The 20,243-nt window shown below is 42.0% G+C and overlaps 1 protein-coding gene across 1 annotated transcript in view; it reads left to right on the top strand.

Annotated features, from left to right (window-relative positions):
• PNPLA7 (patatin like domain 7, lysophospholipase) overlaps positions 1-20,243 on the top strand; it is a 134,945-nt gene that overhangs the window by 7,976 nt on the left and 106,726 nt on the right. The window contains exons 7-15 of the mRNA XM_077787845.2: positions 46-186; positions 1,481-1,640; positions 3,117-3,197; positions 8,075-8,203; positions 9,467-9,547; positions 10,076-10,220; positions 11,117-11,209; positions 16,083-16,183; positions 17,163-17,309. Coding sequence (XP_077643971.2) covers positions 46-186; positions 1,481-1,640; positions 3,117-3,197; positions 8,075-8,203; positions 9,467-9,547; positions 10,076-10,220; positions 11,117-11,209; positions 16,083-16,183; positions 17,163-17,309 — 1,078 coding nt within the window. The remainder of the gene's footprint in view (positions 1-45; positions 187-1,480; positions 1,641-3,116; positions 3,198-8,074; positions 8,204-9,466; positions 9,548-10,075; positions 10,221-11,116; positions 11,210-16,082; positions 16,184-17,162; positions 17,310-20,243) is intronic.

The following is a 20,243-nucleotide window of genomic DNA, read 5'->3' on the forward strand; positions in this document are numbered from 1 at the left end:
TAGGACAAATGAGAAAACATCCTGAACTTCTTTTTTTCTTTGTAGGATTTTGCGTATTAAAAAGGAATGTCCAACTCTGCAGAGGAAAGAACCTCCTCCTTCTTTGCTAGAGGCAGATCTGACTGAATTTGATGTTAAGAATTCCCACTTGCCATCAGAAGTCCTGTACATGCTTAAAAATGTCAGGTAATGTTAAATGGAAAGAGAAATTTAGAGTTTGGTTCTGATGGATGTTCAAGTGATGTAAATATTTGACAGTTTGTGTCAAATCTCAGATTTTACAACTGCATGGTCAGAATCCTGAGGGAGTTGACTGAAATTCATGTGAGCATAAGGGCACAATAAACGACTGAATTTTCTAGGAACATTAAAAAATGGTTGAGTTTGTTGAAAAAGTTAAAAAAAGACATGGGGAGAAAAAGGAATTAGTTTAGTTGTCTCAGCTTGGGAATAGTGCTAATAAAGGTGTTCTAACAGATTTATTGCATTTTGAAACTTCTGTTTAGGCTGTATCAGACAATTTTTTTTGTGCACAGAAAAGCATCATAATTGGTAAATGTTAATTGGATACCATATTGACAGCTCCCTGGGCTGCAGGATCTTTTACTTCTCTACCTGAAAAGGTTGCAAATAAATCAAAGTCAGCTTAATCCCCACAGCTCTTTGGTAAACTAAGGAGGGATGGTCTTTGTGGCCCTTCAGCAAGGGGTTAAATTGCTGACAGAGCAAAGAGGAGGAGATCTTCCAATCTGTAATTTGTTTTGCTTGTGGATGCTCATTTTTCCTCCCAGTTGTGATATAATGTAGTCCTGAAGGTCATATATTCTCAAATAAAAAGGCTATTTCAGTCATCTGAACTTGCTACTGTGGAGTTATGGTCTTCTATGACTAATTGATGTTGCAGTAGGATTTGATGGATTGATCCTGATAAATATGAACTGTTGGAGCTCTGTACAGGGTGATCAGGTGTGGAACCCATATTTCTCTCTGCCTGGCAGTGACTGACTGGAATCCACGTGCATGTTACCAGCAGGAGAGGGAATATTCCAAACTTGCAATTATGTGCAGATGACAGGAGCTTTTCCCTCTTTTCAGTATTTCTCCTGTGTCCTGCTTCCATGGACAGGGCAGCTGCACTAAAAGAGGAAGTTCCTGGGGTAACTTTTTTCATGGAGTTTATGTTTCTGGCAGGTTTTTATTTTTATTCCCCTCCACAGGCCATGCTGGTGTTTGCTGGAGGAAGTTTGGCTATAATTCTTTCTGAGCCTGCAGTCCTTGGAGGGCTCCTTTGGAGCATTTACAGTTCTGTGTTTCATGCTGCTCTTGCACCTTCTTTTGGGGAGCTCTTTGAGGCTCCTTCCCTGCAGCTGCTCCTCTGGGCTTCCTCTGCTCATCACAGCTGAGGCTTTGCTAATTGAGGAAGGATTTTCCAAAGGCTGTGGCGATTTCAGGTTTTCCCTTTGCATTTTCTTTGCTGCAGAGTCCTTGGGCACTTTGAGAAGCCCCTGTTCCTGGAGCTGTGCAAGCACATGTTCTTTGTGCAGCTGCACGAGGGCGAGTACATCTTCCGTCCCGGGCAGCTGGACAACAGCATCTACGTGGTGCAGGATGGAAAGCTGGAAGTTTGCATCCAAGAAAGTGTAAGGACCTGTTCAGACTCAGATGTTTATTAGTTCTTATCTATGTTACAGTCTCACAAGCTGTGAGTTTTGCAGTACTTTTCTCTAACGGTAAAAATGGAGCCTCATCTCTCTCTACAAGGTCTTTTAAGGATAAACTGTCTAATTAAGAAATTATACCTAAATTATTTTTACTTTTAACCCAATAACCAACCACCTGTGCCCTGCAATGTGGACTTTTCTATCCAATTACACAATACCACCACAAACCCATGGAGGAGGTGAAGAAGAAGAAGAAGGACCAGCCTCCACCCTAAAACCTCCATCTTGCTTTATATATATTACTATATTCTAAACCCTTAAACTCTAAGTTTTCCACCACATGATATTACACACTTCTATTCAAACTCCACACCCACAATCCCAGTTCTGTCATTCCATTTTGGAGCCTTCTCCATGGCCTCAGGTTAATGCAGGGTTCTCTTGGGGGTCAGTGCCTGGCAGCACAGAGTCTGAAATTCTCAGTGTCCAGGGTTCCAGCAAGAACCCACTGCTCTGCACTTCCTGAGAGAAATCTGCTGGCACAGCAGATAGGCTGGCATGAATCACTAAGCATTGATTAAACTCAGACATGTGAATCACAGTGGTTTAGGAGGGATTAATCCCAGCTCTTTGGGGCCATGGTATTTGTAAAGATCAAGGTTTGTAGCAGTCCTCGTGTCTCAGATGAGAGAGCAGAACACAAAGCTGATGAGGCAGCTGGAATTATCCTCATCAGGAGATGCAGATGTTACTGAGTGAAGACAGGGTGCAAGGTGGGATTGGAAGCATTCACCTTTGGAAAGGTCATTACAGAAAATATTTGGGCACAGAGAGCAGGAGAGACCAAGCTCAGTCCAGCAGGAGTCAGTGGATTTGTATGGGAGGTGGAAAAGTCAGATTCACTTTTGGGTAGACAGGGGAAAAAAGACGATGCTTTCTGTTCCATGTGGGTCTCAAAATGTTGAGCACCAGTCTTTGTGATCCCTTCTGCCAAGTTAAAAATTTAATTTTTACCTTCTTCCTGATGGAACTTTGTGTTTAACTTTTGGATGTGAGCAGTTTTCCAGTGGCTGAAAGTTTAGTGGGCTTGTATTTAGAAATTATATCAAATTTGCTGATTTCTGTGTATTTTTAAATTTTGCTGCTCCTGTTTCGTACAACCTCTTGACAGGTAACCCCTCAGTAAAGGGAGCTCATTCTACCTCTGGATGAAGGAAGCTGTGTTTTGTTGGTGTTACATTGCAAAGACAAGCAGGTCACAACATCCCTGGGAAAAACTGGCTCATAGTTTCTTTTAATTTATCACTTTTAGAATGCTGGTCTAAAACTCTGTGGTTGGAATTAGCACATTTCCATGAGAGCAGAGGGAAAAGAAGCACCTGAGCTTTCAGAAATGCTCCAAGTTTGCCAAGATGCAGCTGTGAGCCTGCAGTAATGCTGTGTGTGTGCTTGCAGGATGGAACAGAGGTGGTGGTGAAGGAGGTGCTGGCAGGAGACAGCGTGCACAGCCTGCTGAGCATCCTGGATGTCATCACGGTGAGTTCTGGGAGGGGCACATCCCTGCTGGCTCCCACAGAGCCTTGGGCATTCCTAGGGAAGAATCAGGATGCAAAATGGTTTTTTGGATGAGTTCTCCTCCTCCCAGGCCTTCACAGGTCTAAGCTGAGCTTGGTGGTGTGGAGGGTGGTTGTGAAATGTGTGCTTGACTGGCTGCTTCTGATTGGCAGGAGGATTGAATGATCCATTGTGTCTGGAAAACTGAGATTACAGTTTGATTTGCTTAAATCACAATTCGGGCAGGAGCAGGGTCAGGCTGGGGCCCAGCAGTCCAGGCTTTTACGTGTTTGATGGGTTGCTTAATGAATTTGTTTTTATTTAGTCTAATGAAAATAAATCTGACAGTTGTTAGTATATTGTAATTATACTTTGAAACTAGTTGACGAATTTATTTTGCTTGGTAACATCAGTGGTGCTGGTGGCCAGCTGAGGGCTGTGCTCTTTAGCAGGGGCCAGGATGAGCTGAATGCTGATCTTATTCAGTGCAAAATTGGTGGATTTTGTTCCAGTTGGAATTATCTTGATGGTTTTTTGGAAATCACTTTAGAAATGCCTAAATGAAAGGTGTTGAATTCAACATCTTTGATAATACCCAAACCCTGTAGGTGTTTCTTGAAGGATTTTGGTAGGATAGGATTTGAGAGGATGAAGATAAATCTAATCAATAAGTTGTTCATGTTTACCTTGTGTCCTGTTTCTGCCATGCTTGGCTGTTGCTGTTCATTAAAAAGTGCCATTGCTCTGTGTGTGAGGAGTTAAAGGATTCTCTGAAGTGTTCTTTGTCATTTCCAAAAGCAGGCACACACCTCTATAACCACATTATCTGTACATCTATATTATGTATACCTGTAGTTCCCATAAAACAGTGAGAACATTTTTAAGCTTGGTCACAGTTTTCTCTGTAGAAAGGGAATAATTTGGACTGTAACAAGTCTAGTTCTTGCTGTCAAATTAATAATATCTTTGTAAATCCGTATTAGTACCTTTGCTCTTGTTACTTCCACCACCAAATTTTCTTAATGACAATGTTCTAAAGAGCAGGGCCATCATAAAGGAGCATGAATACCAGTCATGTTCCTGCTTGTTTAAAAGGAATATAAGAAAAGAAATCCTTGTATAGTAGTGCTTTATGGCTTTGTTTTCTAAAGAAGTGGTTGCCATTCATTTTTTATCCTGTTGGGGTTTTTTTTTATTTTTAATTCTCTTTCTGTCATTTTTTTCTCTTTCTCATTAGTTATAGCACTGGTAAGTAAAAGAAATAGAAATGATTGAAAGTGTGCTGAACAGAGTTAGCAGTCTGCAGAAGAATCTGTAATGAAAAAACCTTGAAATATTTTTTGCTAAACTTGTTCTCATTTATTTTTACAGCTCCTTTGTTCCTCACTTCTCAGCTTCGTGAGCTGCTTGTTTCACTGCTGTTTTTCCTCTTCCTTATGGTCCTTGCAGACTTTAGGTAGAGGAGTAACATGAAAATAGGCAAGGAGAGAGGAAGTAGCACTGGATCAAAATAAAGGAGACCTCTCAGTGTCATCGCAAAGCAGTGAGTGAGTCTTAGAACATCTGCAGACACCATAACCTGAATTAGATTTCACTGCACCACCAAACACATGGCTGTGATGTGGAGAAAGGGTGCATTCAGTGAGGATTTCAGTTGTCTGAGCTGGATTTGTGATTCTTTTGACTGATTTTGCAGCACGTGATATCAGGCTGGTCCTTTACTTACTTGAGTGTTGTGCAAGAAGGTTGAGGGTACTGCAAGAAGTGGCAAGATCTTGTTGGTGGACCTGAAAGAAAGGTCACACCAGAGGTACTTTTCTAATTGAATCTTTCAGCTTTTGAACTGAAAAGTCCCTTCAATTCTACTAAATACAAAAGTAGCAGCTGTGACATGAGCCTCCCCTTATTCTGAGAACAGATTGATGCTGCTTTCTCCAAACTCTGAGGAGAAACTGGGAGCTTTTAAATCCAAGTAGTTGCAGACCTTTTCCTGGTATTCTGGAACAGTTCTGAGGTGCAGTTAATGACTTTGACTTGATATTGCCTCAAATACCAAAGAAATCTCTGAGCTGAGCTTTGTTGATGTCTTTGTTTTCAGCAACCCTGTTGAGAGTTTGTGTATGCAGCCAGAGCTTTTCCCGGAGCAGTCAATGTTCATCCAGAGCTTTTCCCAGAGCAGTCAGTGTTCATCCAGAGTGAACTGGTCCAGCAGAGATGTGATGCTATTGCTGGAGGTCTGGGATTCACTCTTCTCTTGTTTTCCATGTGGAGATGCTCTTAGGAAAACTGAGGCCTGGTGGCATAGTTGGAATAAGAAAGTTGGAGAAAGAAGAGGCTGTGAGGGATATTGATCAAATGGCAGTGATTGAGGGGGGGAAAAATGAAAGTCAGGATTACAAGAAGCTGGAAAAACACTTGGATAAAGGTGAGCCTGCAGGGCTGACAAGATAGATGAGGTTGTAAAAAAGTGATTGATGACTGCAAGAGCTTTGGGTGCAGCAGTGTTGATGTAGAGGATGTCAGGAAGGTGCAGAAGAAGACAAAATCCAGCCATGGAAATGCAAAGAACATCCCAGATTTTTGGGTCCAAAAAGGAGCTACCTGCAGGTGGGAGAATGTGAAACATCCAGCAGAGTTTTTGACCAAACTTGGTTGGATTTGGCCATAAGCTGTCAGGTTCAGCTGCTGCTTGGAGGCAATGCCTCAGCTCTTGGAACAAGACAGAAGTAAATAGTTACCTGCCCTGAGAACAAAAAGTTCTCTGTTGAAAAAAAAACTGTTTCATAACTGATTATAACTTAACTGTTCTTGTCATCTCATTGTGTGATTGCAAAATAGTATAATTTGAACGTGGTATTCTCCCTGTGCTGCTGATGGCATTAGAGCTGAGAGAAGTGACAATTATGGAAGATTTCCTCCTCACACTCCCCTGACAGCTCTTGCATGTCCCAGCCCCATTAGAAGTGGTGTTGGCCCTTTCAGAGGAGCTGCTCTCATGCAGGGATTTCAGAGAGGCAAAATTATATGCTGAAAACTTGGAGGAATGGGCTGTTCTTTGGAGAAAAAGGCTTCTGCATTGTTATCTGTTATTATCCTAAAGCTGTTTTTCTGAGGTTGTCAGCACTGAGCACTTTCCAGAAAATACCCAAACACATTTCTGGGTAGACTGGGAACCAGAGTACTGGGATACCCAGGGATCAGTTAGCTCTTTGGAAAAACTAATGAAATACCTTTAAACTTGATACTTATCATTGTCCAGCAACTAAAAATGTAATAATTTCCTTGTTTTTTTACTATATTTTTGCTGTAGAGATGGGTAGAAAAACATTTGATAGCAAATACAGTGCTTAAAAGCAGACTGTATACATTTTCTTTTACATGTAAGTATGAGTAGTACAAATTAATTCTTCATGTAAAACCTGACTTCAAACTAGCCTGTAAAAGAGGATTGCTGCATTTATTTTTGGGTACAGCCAAAGCACAGAAATGTTATTTGTTAATTTCTTTACTTAATTAAAAGAAACTTGGGAAAACTGAGGACACTGGGAGCTTTGCACTGTTGGTCAAAGAGATGTTTAAAATTTCAGATTCCTCAGGAACTTGAAAATCAAGGCTATTAATATCATCCCTAGATTTTATAAAAAGGTCAGCTGAAGTTGGTGTAATTAAGAAATTGGTTCCAATTAATCTAATTTAATTTTAGAATCTGCTTCACAGTGCCTTCCAGACCAGCAGGCAGACAGAGCTGCAGCTTTATTTTCCAGAGTGGTTAGAGAAAGTCTCTTGTTTGGTTTTGCTGGGTTCTTTAGGCAGGAATTCCTTCAAAGTGCTTGTGTTGAGTTGTGTGATACTCTGCAAGTCTTGCAGGCAGTTTGGTTCGTAATCAGCATTTAACATCTTTGTGTCAGTGCTGGGAAAAAGGTGTCTTGTGTTGCTCTGGGAGGGGAAAGCTGCTGGAGCTGTGAGGTGTTAAAATAGAAACTCCATTTCTTCATCTGCTCCTGCTCTGTGCTGCAAACAGGCTCATTTTATCTTATAAATACTGTGTAAATCAATATTTGATGGATTAATAAATTAATTTATGAGTTAGAGATGTTGTTTCCAGCATTTATTGAGTGAAAGGGGCATTGTCTGCCTTTTCATCCAAGTGTTTGGCAGTAGATTTTTGTTAAAATCTATTCTCATTTAGAGGGGGAAAATCCAAACCCAGAGGCTTGCTTTCCAGTGTGAAAAAAATCTCTGTATTCTACCCACTTCATTTGTTTGTTAGTTCTCCATCTGTTCTTTGAGCAGCATGGTCTAGACCCACGTTGTCTCCAGTAAAGAGAAGCTGTTTGGATTTGTCACATGGAATATTTGAAGTTTATATCTATGAAAAAAAATGTATCTATATCTTGAAACACAAGAAGTCTGCCTGTCTTTTGTCTTCCTCCATTATGTCTGTAATTACTGTACAATTTTGTTGTGTTTTTCACTGGTTGTGTGAGTCTGGGGTTGTTTTTGCATCAAATAACTTGGTTGTCAGCACAGATAATAAAATCAACAAACCCTCTTTTCTCTGCAGCCTTGTCTAGCTGGGATTTCAAAGGCTGGCTCTGCAGTACAGCTGTGTCAGAGCTGAGAGCCTGGCACTTCCCTCACCCTGATCCAACTCCCTGCAGCTCTTATTTCCCTGCCCTGTCTCTAATGCAGGTGTGAATTCACCCTTATTACACCCCCGTGGTTATGGAGCAGCAGCTGAAGGCTTTTTTGTGGTCAGAGGTGTCTGTCAGACACAGGCAACAGCAAAGCAGGAGTTTGGGTGGAATTGGATTGGATCCCTGGTGGATTAACCTCCTGTCTCTGGAACTTTCTCTTAGGGTCACCCTGCTCCCTATAAAACGGTCTCAGCCCGAGCAGCCACTCCATCCACAATACTGAGGCTTCCAGCCAGTGCCTTCCAGGATGTGTTCCAGAAATACCCTGAAACCCTTGTGAGAGTGGTGCAGGTAGGTAGAGCTGAGGGGGAAGGGGAACCACTCTCATTTCCAGGTTACAGCAGGATATTTAGAGGCTCAGCAAGCTCATCATCCATCCTTTGCTAGATACAGAACTGCTCAGCACATCTTATCAAGATTTGGATTTGTTCTGCTGTTCTCCTGGCTGTTGAGCCCTAGAGTTAATAATCCAGCATTATCCCAAACAGGAAAACATAATTTATGTATCTGTATATCTGCATTAATTGAGTTTCTGCCTGTGGTACCCTCATCAATCAGCCAGACCTGCAGTGTGAGTGTGTTGGTCCTTGGGGAGCAGAAGGGTGCTGATGTGGGCTCTGCAGCTTGGGATGCCCCAGGAGGGCTCCAGAATGGCTGAGAGTCATGAACAGACTGTCACATGTCCTGAAACAGGACTGCTGGACCCTCAGGAGCTCTTTGGTGAGGGCTGATGCTTTGGAAAAGTCTCAACACTCAGACTGATGTGTGATTTTCACTTCAGAAGCCTCTGTCAGCACCTGAGGGAAGAGCTGTGCTTTGTGTCAGTTGTGTTCACCTTCTGCTGCTTTGCAGGGGCTCACACAGCTCTCCAGTGAGCATCTCCTGCAGGTGGAAGGTGGTGCAGGGATCAGGTTAAGGATTTCCAGGGGTGGTGCCTGGTCCCACAGATAATGCAGCCGAGTCACTCTGGGCTGTCCTTTTGCTTTGCCATCACTTCTGAATCTGTTTGTCCTTGCAAACTGTTCTGGTCTCTGGATGATTTATGAACAACACATGAACCTCCTCGTACTGCTGGGTGAAGGAGAACAGATCATTAACACCAAATTAATTTGCTCTGTGGGAGCTGATACAAAAGCAAGGATGGCTCAGGAGTGGGAGTTAGCTGGCAGGGCAGAGGAAGGTGCCACTGATTCCAGTGTTAGGTTTGAGTGCTTGTGGGGCAGTGGGACAGGTTCTCCATGGGGAGAGCTGGAATAATTTTTTTAATGAAGAGGAAAATTGGACACAAATACTTCTATTTCAAGGCAAAAAGTATTTGGTGTTTGGTAGTAAGACTTTGGATTCTTGTGTCATCAAATGATTGTGAAGTCATTGGTAAATCATTTGAATCTGTCGCAATTTATCAGCTGCTAAAAAGGAATTTCAGCTTAGGGTACAGTCTGTATTCTAAAGAATGCTTTCAGGTACTCTGGTGCATGATTGTGTCTAAATGCCAGAATGAGTGTGGGAGAATGCAAAATCTCTTGCTATTGCTTCTTTGTTCCCTGCTTGCAGATCATCATGGTGAGGCTGCAGAGGGTGACATTCCTGGCCTTGCACAACTACCTGGGGCTGACCACAGAGCTCTTCAGCTGTGTAAGTTTGGGAGGCAGGTCCTCTGCTCTCCTGGCAGGGCACACAGAGGTTTTCCTTCTTCCAGAAGGTCATAAAGCAAATGCTACCTACTAATTTCATAATGACAGTGCTTGAGGACTGAGGCACTTGTATAACCAGCCCATAAAACCCAGCCTACAATGATGCCTGGGGAATTGGTGGGGAGGCTTAAACTTCCCAAGTGCATCATTCCATGGTGATGTGTGTGCTCTGCTCGGTGCTTCAGCAGTTCTGATGTTTGCTGATGATGTCACCTCTGCCTGGAGCAGTGGGGAAAATGCTGCAGCCGTGGTGGCAGAGGGTCGGGGAATGCTCAGAGTGTCAAACTGGGAGTCCCCAGGCCCTGCTGGGACGCACTGAGGGAGCTGCAGATCCCAGGGCAAGCCACCCTTGGGGATTTGGGACTGATGAGCACAATCTGAGTGGTACGTGGGGGGCGTTGTGCAGGCTCCAGGGTGTGGAACACGTGTCAGGGGGTGGTTGATGTTTGCTTGTCCCCTCTGCTCCCAGCAGAGCCAGGGCACCCCTCTGATCTCCGTGAGCAGCGTCGCCGCTGGCGGCAGCGCCAGCAAGGCGGGCAAGAGAACAACGCCCAGTGCTTTGGAGGAGGATCGTGGAGAGAAGTTTGAAAAGTCTGGGGAAGCCCTGGAAATGGGTAATGCTTCTGGAAACATGGAGGAACTGGCCTCTGGGATCTTCTTGAATTTTTGTACTGCTCACAGAATCCCAGCCTGTGGTGTCCCCTGGGGCCTGCTCAGCCCCTGGTCATCCCCTTCCAGTCCTAGAATGGATCCCCACGCTGGCTTGGGTTGGAAAGGACCTTAAAGCCCATCCAGTGCCACCCCTGCCATGGCAGGGACACCTCCCACTGTCCCAGGCTGCTCCCAGCCCTGTCCAGCCTGGCCTTGGGCACTGCCAGGGATCCAGGGGCAGCCACAGCTGCTCTGTGCCAGGGCCTCACTGCCCTTAATTAGTAAAGAATTTCCTCCCCAAACCCAGTCTAACCCTGCCCTCCTTCAGCTTGAGGCCATGCCCCTGTGTCCTTTCACTACATTTGATCCACTGTTGATACCACTGCTATTGACTAGTTGATTTTTATTTTATCAGAGTAGTTAAGGATTGTCTTAGATTCATTTCAGGATAGTCCTTAGCTTCAATGGGGAAATATTGCTGTGTTCTTAATGATATTGAGGGATGAAGGAAAGGGGAAAAATAAGTGACACCTCATTTTGAATGCAGAGAAGGAGTTGGGAAAAATCAGCACTCTAGACATCAGCAGAAGAATTGCTGGATATGTGTATTTTCAGCTTAAAGACTCAGTACTGAAGGTAAAGCCAGGAAAATAGATGGAGTTGCATTTTGCCTCTGCAGATGGAAAAAAAATAATTAAAACCAAGAAAAATATTTAATAATAAATTTAATATTTAATGTCAGTGTTTCAGAATCTTTAAGTCAGCCTTTAATAGTGGATAGTTAAAGGTTCTTGTTGTTAGTGAAACTTGCTTTATTAGGGGATACCTTGTGTTTACAACATTTGTTTTTAAATTTCAGACATGTTGAGAATTTCTGGTACAGAAAACTCTGAGCATGTTTTCAGAAGAAGCCTTTCATCACCTCCCTATGCAGGCTCTACAGAGGCTTCTAGTAAGTATTGTTTGGTAAAATTGTGGGAAATATGTAATTTATCTAATCGTGGGGGAAACCACATAATCTCTGGAGTGCTGGGTCAGATAATTTTCCTGTTTATGGTAGATAATAATCTTGCAGTCCTGTTCATGGTAGATAATCATCTTGCTGTGGTGCTGTTTCCTAACTCATTGGTCAAAAAATTATTTAGTAACAAATGGACTATTATCCCAGAGAGCATTCCCTTGCTGTCATTATCAGCAATGGGGAACATCATTTGGCTACTAAGACCTGCAAATGAAGAGCTTTATTAATTGATATTACTGAAACAAACTGAATTATGGTGATAGGCCATCATCTTTCACATAAAAGATGACACACGTTTCTTGCTTGGCTGCTTGTCCCAAAAAGCACATTACATTGCTTTGCTGCTTTTAGAGGAATGTTCTTTGGAGTAGGTAATAAAGGTGATGGATCATGGGATGCTCTGAGCAGACATTTATGAGGCTGAGCTGATTTGATGCTGCAGTATCATTTTGGGGAACTTTAGTTACTCCACTGTAGACATTTTTCTCTGGGCCAAGGTGGAGAAACTGGAGTTCTTGTGGGCATCACAGAACACAGGCATCTGGATCTGTTAGATGAGTAATAAATTGACCACTGTGAGGGAATTCCAAGCTCATGCTCAGGTACTGTTAATAGAGAAATGTTTAATCAGTGGAATAAAGGTGCCCTGGGTACTTTAGAAGATGCTTTTATTGCTCACCTTGGCTATTAAGTGACTTAGGAGAAAGGAACTATGAGAGGTTGAAGGGCTTGGAGACAAGGAGGTAGGAGGGAGCCCCGAGAGCTTTCCCCAGGGTAAGGTTTGTGTCACTTGTTGCTGCCACACGAAGTTGCTGGTGTGCACAGAGGAGATCAAAGGGGAGTTCTTTCTATTTTAACACTGAAGGGCTGATTTGTTTCCCCTTCAGTTCCTACTGGGCAAGTGTAAAGGGTGCCACTTAGATTTTTCATGGTTTTCATGTTACTGTTCAGAGGGGTGGATGTGATGGAGAAACAGGATTTTGGTTGGGATAAGTAGATAATCTTTCTAAGCTAGAGAGACAAATTAAGATAAAATACTGACTGATCCACACAAGACTTGGCTTGATTTTCACATGTGCGAGGTTGTTTTACACCAGGAATTATAAAATGCACCAGCAGACTTGATTCAGTGGTAAATTAATTAATCCTTGCCCTGAACACAACCCCTTGCCCAAGGTAAATGAGGCAGTTCAGTGAGCTCTGCCTGTGCAGCCCTGTGACATTGTCAGGGACAGTCCTTGTGGCTTAAATATGGAAGGATCCCTGCAAACTTCTCAGTGGGTATGTCCATTTGTCCTTCATTTGTCCCTTTATGTGTCATAAAAGTTATGCCAAGGTACACAGAGCTTAGCAGATAGAGAGAACTAATTTTTACTGACAGAAGGAGCATATCTAATTGGGTAATTATGATTTGCCTCAGTTAACAGAGCTGATTTCTTCTCACTGTTTAGCTTGCACAGAAAGTGTCTTGATGTCTGTAATGAAAAGATCAAGATATTGCTTCAGATTCAATTCCACTGCTTAGTGTGTGTTCAGACTCCATGGAATATTGATCATGTTTATTATTCATTCAGAGAGGAGAAAACTGTTAAGAGTCATACAAGTGCTGTTATCTCAACATCTCCTTGATTTGTTTGTTGTTAGAATTAATAAACACTGCTAAAAATTGCTTTGGGAGAAAACACTTCTTCCTCAGTTGCTCCTGGGACTGGCTGTAATCTGTTCTGGTTTTTTGTGTAGTGTCTAACCTGAAACATAGCAGATTGAGGGAATGGGATTCTGCCAGCTCAGGCTACTCTGCTTTATAAATGTACTAACCGTGTGTGGATAAAGATAGAATTAATTAATGGATGCATCTGGGCTGGGGGACAGAGGAATTAGAAAGCAGAAATAAAACAGCGAGGCCTTTTGGATGTAACAACTTCACTCCTTCATTGTCCCTGGAAATAAGTCTTCCTAACCCTATTTTTAAGGTTAAACAGAAGTTGTCTTTTATTGTTTTGGTGTTTTTTTTTCCCCAAAGAGCTGGGGCTGTTCCCCTAGAGCCCTGACATGCAGTGCACGTGGCACTGGCAGAACGTGGCAGGGAAGGCACCTTCTCTACACCACCCAACCTGGCCTTGAATGTTTTTGTGTTATTTTTTTTAACTGACAGGTGTTTCAGTAGATGTTAGTGGCTGTCAAGTCATTTTATTGCACATCTTGAAATTCTGTGGAGATTCTCTTGGTGTGCAATGGGAAACCACTGCTGGAACTTTTTATATATTTTCTTCCCCTGACTCATAAAATGGATTATTTGGATTTGTCAGACCATGCTCTGTCCTTTACAGCAAGGAATTAAAAGCTTGTTTTAGCTATAGGTTTCTAGTAATTATTTATAAATCCATTTTTATTTTTGTGGTCTGTTTTTTACAAATACTGACCTGGAAGTCAAGAGCACAAAAACCCTCTTGAATTACAAACCTGCACCTTAAAATCTGGAATTAAAGTGCTGCTCACTGTGACCTTGACAGACATTTTGTCTTTTCCTGCATCTTTGTGTACAGTGTTGATAAAGTTTTAGTTCCATCAAGCTGGCAGCAGGAAATTTAGTTAATAGCATCAGCAGCATGGTTATTTTTATTTATTATCTTATGGGTTGTAAGTTCTGATGACAGTCAATTTTCAGTCAACTTGTTGGGTTTCTTGTTTGGAGGCTGATCATTAAATGAATTTATTATGATCCCAGTGGCAGGTTTGATTGTTTATATTTGTGGCTCACAGAATTATGGTTAAGGCTGGAAAAGGCTTTTAAAATCTTCAAGTCCAACTGCCAGGCCAGTGCCACCCCGTGTTCACCACTAAACCATGTCCCAAGTGTCACACCCACATGTCCTTTGAACACTTTCAGGGCTGGTGTCACCACCCCTGCCCTGGGCAGTCTGTGCCAGTATTTTACAACCCTTTCCATGAAAAGATTTTTCCTAATATCTAATCTAAACCTCCCCTGGCAGAACTCAAGGGCATTTCTCAAGATGACATAAAAGAGTACTCTGAGGCAGAGCTGAATATTTGTGGCAGTGGGATTCTTCCCTTGGCCTAGCTGGGGTGGGACATAGGAGTCAAGCCCCTTCAGAAATAAAAACTGTTTTGGAAATTAAGTTTATGGACAGCCCTTCATGGTAGGGTGGTATTGTCACATAGTCACAGATCACAATGGTGTAAATTCTGGTTCCAAAAGCCAACTTCCCAAAAGCTGGGGCAATCCTGGGCAAATTCAAGTGTGTGTCTCTTTGGAGAGACACTTAGGGAAAGAATTCAGGATTAAAAATTTCAATTGGTTAGGTGACGGAATTTACCACTCAGGAAAGACAATTGCTTTTCCAGCTTATTCCTGAGCAGCAATTTGTATTTATAAAAGCAAAAGTGTAAGCATAATGTATTGACTGAAGGTAAAAGGTATAAGGAAGAAAATATAAACTTCTCAGAAAAGTTTGTTTTGGAGATATATTAGGCATAGAAATAAAATTGAAATTATTATAGATTTCTTTGTTAAAGGAAATTGCAATTTCTGCATGATTCTTAAACTCATCTGTAACTCTTCAGGCTGTGGGAATCCTGTTCAAGGTTTTCAAATAGAAGGAGTTTCCCAATTATGTTTTCATTATTGATTAGCTCTGAGAAGTTCCTGGAAGGTGGATGGGACAGCCAAGGACCTAATGTAATTAAAATGTATTAAAATTGGGAAGTAAGGAATGGAAGTAGTATTGACTTCAAATTCATGAATTAAATAAGTGAGAACTGTAAGAGAATTTCTTATGTAACTTTCAGCCCTACAATTTGGACAAGTCGTAGGAAAGATTTGAAATTATTGGGGGCAAAATGCTTTGTATGGAAAGAATTTTAGAAGCTGCTGATCATAATTTTCTCTCTATGAAATAGCAATTTATCGGGTGCAAAAAATTTCTTTAGTTTGGTGAAGAAAATGTTAATAATTTCCTGAAAGTAGTGAAGAAAATGTGGTGGATTTGCCTTTTCCTGGCTGCTATAAATATGATGATGATTATTATTAATTTTTATTATTATTACTACTACTACTATTTTATAATAGTAATAATGGTCTGAGATTCTTCCTGTGTCCCTCCCCTTGAGCAGAGCCTAGTTTTAGGGGATAAAAGGTAACCTGGATTGATAAAGAAAGGGCATACAGTTACATACACTGTGACTTCCAAGGATGTGGAACTGAATAGAAAATATACTTAATTCTTCCAAAAAGACTTTTAAAATAAGATTTCTTCAGCAGATCCCACCTTTTGTACAAACCCATCAACATCTCAAAGGAGTAACAGAGGAGTTAAGAGGGTGAGCTGCTCTCACAAATGAGGAAATTGGCCCTGAAACTTAATGTCAAACCTATGAAGGATTTCAAGGATTTGTAGAGTATTGAAAATAAGATGCAGCAGGCGATATGAGCCATCAGCCACAGCACCTCAGGCAGCTTTGCAGAAAGCCATAAAAAACACCTCAAATTTTAAGTTATCAGGAATTCCGTCTCTCCAGTGCTCTGCCAATTCTCAGTGGACAAGAAGCCCCACAACAAACCTTCAAATAATGCCAGCACTCTGTACAAGAGCGGCTGTGGGAATTCTGGGATGTGTCGTACACCCGAGTTCACGCGGGGAGATTTGAAGCCCCAGGTGGTAAGGAGCTGGGAAATAACAGGAGTGGGAAGGTGCCGAGTTGCTCCCCTTGGTGTGCTACCTGCTGCTTCTCAGAAGCTGCAGTGCAGGAGGTGCTGACAGCAGGATTTTCGTGTTGCTTGCAGGCAATTCCAGCGGAGCCAAGTCCGACATGGACATGGCCTACGAGAGGGCCAGGGTGCAGCTGGCCCCCGAGGACGCCGCCGGCAGCCCCGCCGTGGCCAAGGTGGGTCTGCCCTTCCCAAGAGCCCAGCCTGCTGCTGCCCTGCCCTTCCCCACCTCATTCTGCTTGCAGGCCTTTGAATGTTTGCTTCCTGCCTTCCCAAAGGCTGCCCTTGCAGCTCTCTGCGAGTTGGGATATTTGGATTTACAGAATCCCCAAATGGTTTGTGTTGGAAGGGACCTTTGAAGCCCAGCTGGTCCAATCCCTCTGCCATGGCCAGGGACACCTTCTCTACACCACCCAACCTGGCCTTGAATGTTTTTGTGTTATTTTTTTTAACTGACAGGTGTTTCAGTAGATGTTAGTGGCTGTCAAGTCATTGTATTGCACATCTTGAAATTCTGTGGAGATTCTCTTCTTGTGCAATGGGAAACCACTGCTGCAACTTTTTATATATTTTCTTCCCCTGACTCATGAAATGGATTATTTGGATTTGTCAGACCATTCTCTATTTGTGAGAGGTCCTTTACAGCAAGGAATTAAAGGCTTATATCAGCTGTAGATTTCTAGTAATTATTTATAAATCCATTTTTATTTTTGTGGTCTATTTTTTACAAATACTGACCTGGAAGTCAAGAGCACAAAAACCCTCTTGAATTACAAACCTGCACCTTAAAATCTGCAATGAAACTGTTGCTCACTGTGACCTTGACATACATTTTATCTTTTCCTGCATCTTTGTGTACAGTGTTGATAAAGTTTTAGTTCCATCAAGCTGGCAGCAGCCCAGCTTCTGAAGTCTCTCATTCCTTCCCTTTCACAAGCTGTGATGAGTAACTTTGTTTGATTCGAGTGTCATGCTGTGCAGAAAAAATACAGGGATAATGAAGTTAGGAAGCTGTTGCTTTTTTGGAAACCCTGATTTCTTTTTTTGCAGACCAACAGTTGTAGTGGGTACAGAATGCAGATGATAAAGGCCAATTTTGGTAGGTGCCAATTTTGATGTTTAACCTGATCCTTGATGTGTTTCTTATCTTTGCAGTCGATATTGAAGAAGACTGTGACAGTGACAGAAACTCCTTCAGCAGTTTTCCATTACAGTGCTGTGCAGGATTCCTGTAACAGCAAACAGGTTGATGCCATTGTGGAAGCAGCAAAGAAAGACCTCTCAGCCCTGATGAAACTTGATGTGAGTTATTGCAAGGGGAACTGGCTTTGCTTCTGCTTTTCATTTCATTCTGCCAGGAACTGAAAGGTGGATATGTCTCCTCAGTGTGCTGGAGATGGTCTGGATGTTTTATTCAACAGCCTGTTGGTGTCATTAGAAGGGTGGAAATAAATTTGAATTTTTCTGCCATTTCAACAGACCAGTCTGGAATGCAGTGCATGAATCTCCCCTCTCTGTGTGCAGTTAGCCCTGCAAGCAGCACATGTGCAAATTCTGCCACCTTACTGAGTGGGGGAAGTTATCTAAAGGTTCAGGTGACTGCTGAATCCATGAATCCTGTTGGCACTACATCCCAGGGAGTTGTCTGGGTTTGGAAATGTCCCTGTACTTTCCCAGGGGGGCTGGCAGCATCTCCCAGCTGGGTCCTGTGCCTGGGGGCTGTGCCTGATCCCTGCTGAGCTCAGCCCCTGCTGAACCCCTTGGTGTTGTAAGGACTGAAAATAGTTTTCATCATTCCAGCTGCATTTCATTACAGAGGTGTGTCTGTCTGTTCATGTGGATAATCAGACAATTTGGGAAGGCTCTGCATCTGTCTCAGTCAGCCACAGACACCCCTGGTTTGTTCCAGCCTGTTCTGCAGTAATTCCAGTCTGCTGCTGCTGCCAGAGGCTGGGCACAGCTGCTGCACCTCCTCCCTGCCTTCAGAGCTGTCACCAAACAACACTTGCTAGAACTTAGAAGATTTTACTTCTAGATTTTAACATTCCCTCCTCACTTCCAAAATTATTCCTCTTACACCCTGTCAGAGTCCTTCAGCTCCCAGTTGTGAAGCTCAAGGTGCCTGTTCCACATCATCACTGATCTGAGGTCCCTACAGGAGCCTTACCTGTCTCATTATGTTAATTTTCAGGTTTTTTCAGGCATTTATATCCTCATGAAAGGCTACAGTCTATTTTAGAATAAATTCTCGTTGCAGGAGGAGTAAAGTAAGACTTCATCTATTCTGTTCTTGATACAACTATCAGATCATAAGCAAAAATTCTGAAATTACTGAAGCTCCTGATTACAGCACTTTTCTTTTAGTCTAGAATAAATTTCTCAGTAATTACCAAGTAGCAGTTTAGAGATAAAGTTGATTTCAACAATGGCCTTAAAATGCAGCACCTAATAGGCAGAGTTTTAACATGAGGATCTCAATACTGGTGAAATAAGGTAGGATTTTCAAGCACCTTAGTTTTTCACAAGCAAATTAGAATTTGATGGGATGTGGCCAAATGCCAGAAATATCATTGAAAGCTCAATTTTTTTTTCCATGTGGTAATAGCAAAAGTTGATTCTTCTACAGGCAATGGAAGAAGAATCTTACTGTGTACAAGATATTTGTGTTCAATGCTGCTTACGTAAAAGGAAATGAATTCTTGTAAGGACTTCTCTTAAAAAAATGAGTTATTTCTTAGCTGGATGGAAACATTTTAAATTGTCATTTTTCAGAGCAGCCAATCAGAGTGAATAAAATTGAGATGTTTTGATGACAGATGGTTGGTTTTGGATTTTTTGGTTGGTTTTTTTTTATTCATGTGACAGAGAGAGAGGGGTAAGTGTCTCTAGGAGAGAGGCATTATTTCAAATAGCCTTTGGGTATCTGACTTCAGAATTAAAATTTTCTTTTTTTTTTTAAGTAACTTGAATTCCTTGGATCTTGTCATGAATGGTTTTCAATCTCATACAGTGTTTGTGTGTTTTCAGCTTTATCTGCAGTTATGACGGGGAGGGTTAAGCAGTGTTGCAGGGCATCTCTTCTTTGTGAGTTACAAGGGAATGTCCTTTGACAAAAATATTATTTGATCCAGTTAATTATTGTTTTATTTAAAGTGTTTATAACTGGCTTGTGTTTTCACTTCTGTACCATAAACCCCTGCTAATTTGTTACCCAGAAATAACCTCTGTAGCTTCTTAAATTTGCTATTGTAACCAAATTTGTTGAGTTTCCTGCTGCAATAATTTATTAGAGTCCTGCAAAGAAAGAAACTTGCTGGGAAATTGAGCTTTTTTATGGTAATTATTTCCCTTATTTTCCATAAAAGGTGGTGGCTGGGGTCTCAGTGCAGGTTTTTAGCCCTGTAACTGTGCAGTGCTGAGTTTGGGTTTGCTGGAATCACCCATTTGAGAGAAACAGGATGGATTTCATTTGTCAGTTCTTTTATTGCTTCATGGGGCAGGGAGAGCCCAGCAAAGGAGGATTCCAAGGCCTGCCTGGAGGTCACTCAGTCCCTCCCATGCCTGAGGCAGAATCAGATCCTGCTAAGTCATTGCTGGCAGGTTTTTGGGTTCTTAAAGATCTCCAATGCTGAGGCTTTCACAGCTCTGAGTACAATCTATCCCAATTCTTAGGTAGTCTTAGACATGAAGAAAATATTGGCAGCAATTTATTTTTGAGCTAATGCAGCCTGAAAATGCTTTTGATAAGTAGAGCTCATGGGGGAGCCTGAATTCCCCTCCTGAGAGGTACTTTCAGACTTACAACTTTGGCTTTAAGAATAGGTAATACTATACAACCATAAATGTCTAAATATAGAAAAAAACGTTATAGAAATTAGTTGAGTTGCTATTGCTGAACTGAAATATTTTGACAGGTGCTTGTCAGGTTCTCTGCATTGGATATGTTCCCATGAAACAGATTGGCTTTAATAAAACTATTTTTGATGAAAATATGTTCTTTTTATCAGCAGTAGGTGTAAAGAATAATTGTGATTATTTCACTTGCACTATTTCTTTTTGACCCAAAATAGAAAAATTCCAGCCTGGCAGAACAATTACACTGGTGGAGTGTTTACATCTCTGCTGTACTGGTTTCCTGCTGGAATGGAGTTGATGACTGGGGTCACATTCTGCTCTGCTCTTAGGCTCAATTGGTTCTTCTGTGAGTGCAGCTTTTAGAACTTCTGCCTCTGAGGC

This window comes from Lonchura striata, chromosome 17 (assembly GCF_050655825.1).
Source record: "Lonchura striata isolate lonStrDom1 chromosome 17, ASM5065582v1, whole genome shotgun sequence".
In the NCBI taxonomy this organism is placed as follows: Eukaryota; Metazoa; Chordata; class Aves; order Passeriformes; family Estrildidae; genus Lonchura; species Lonchura striata.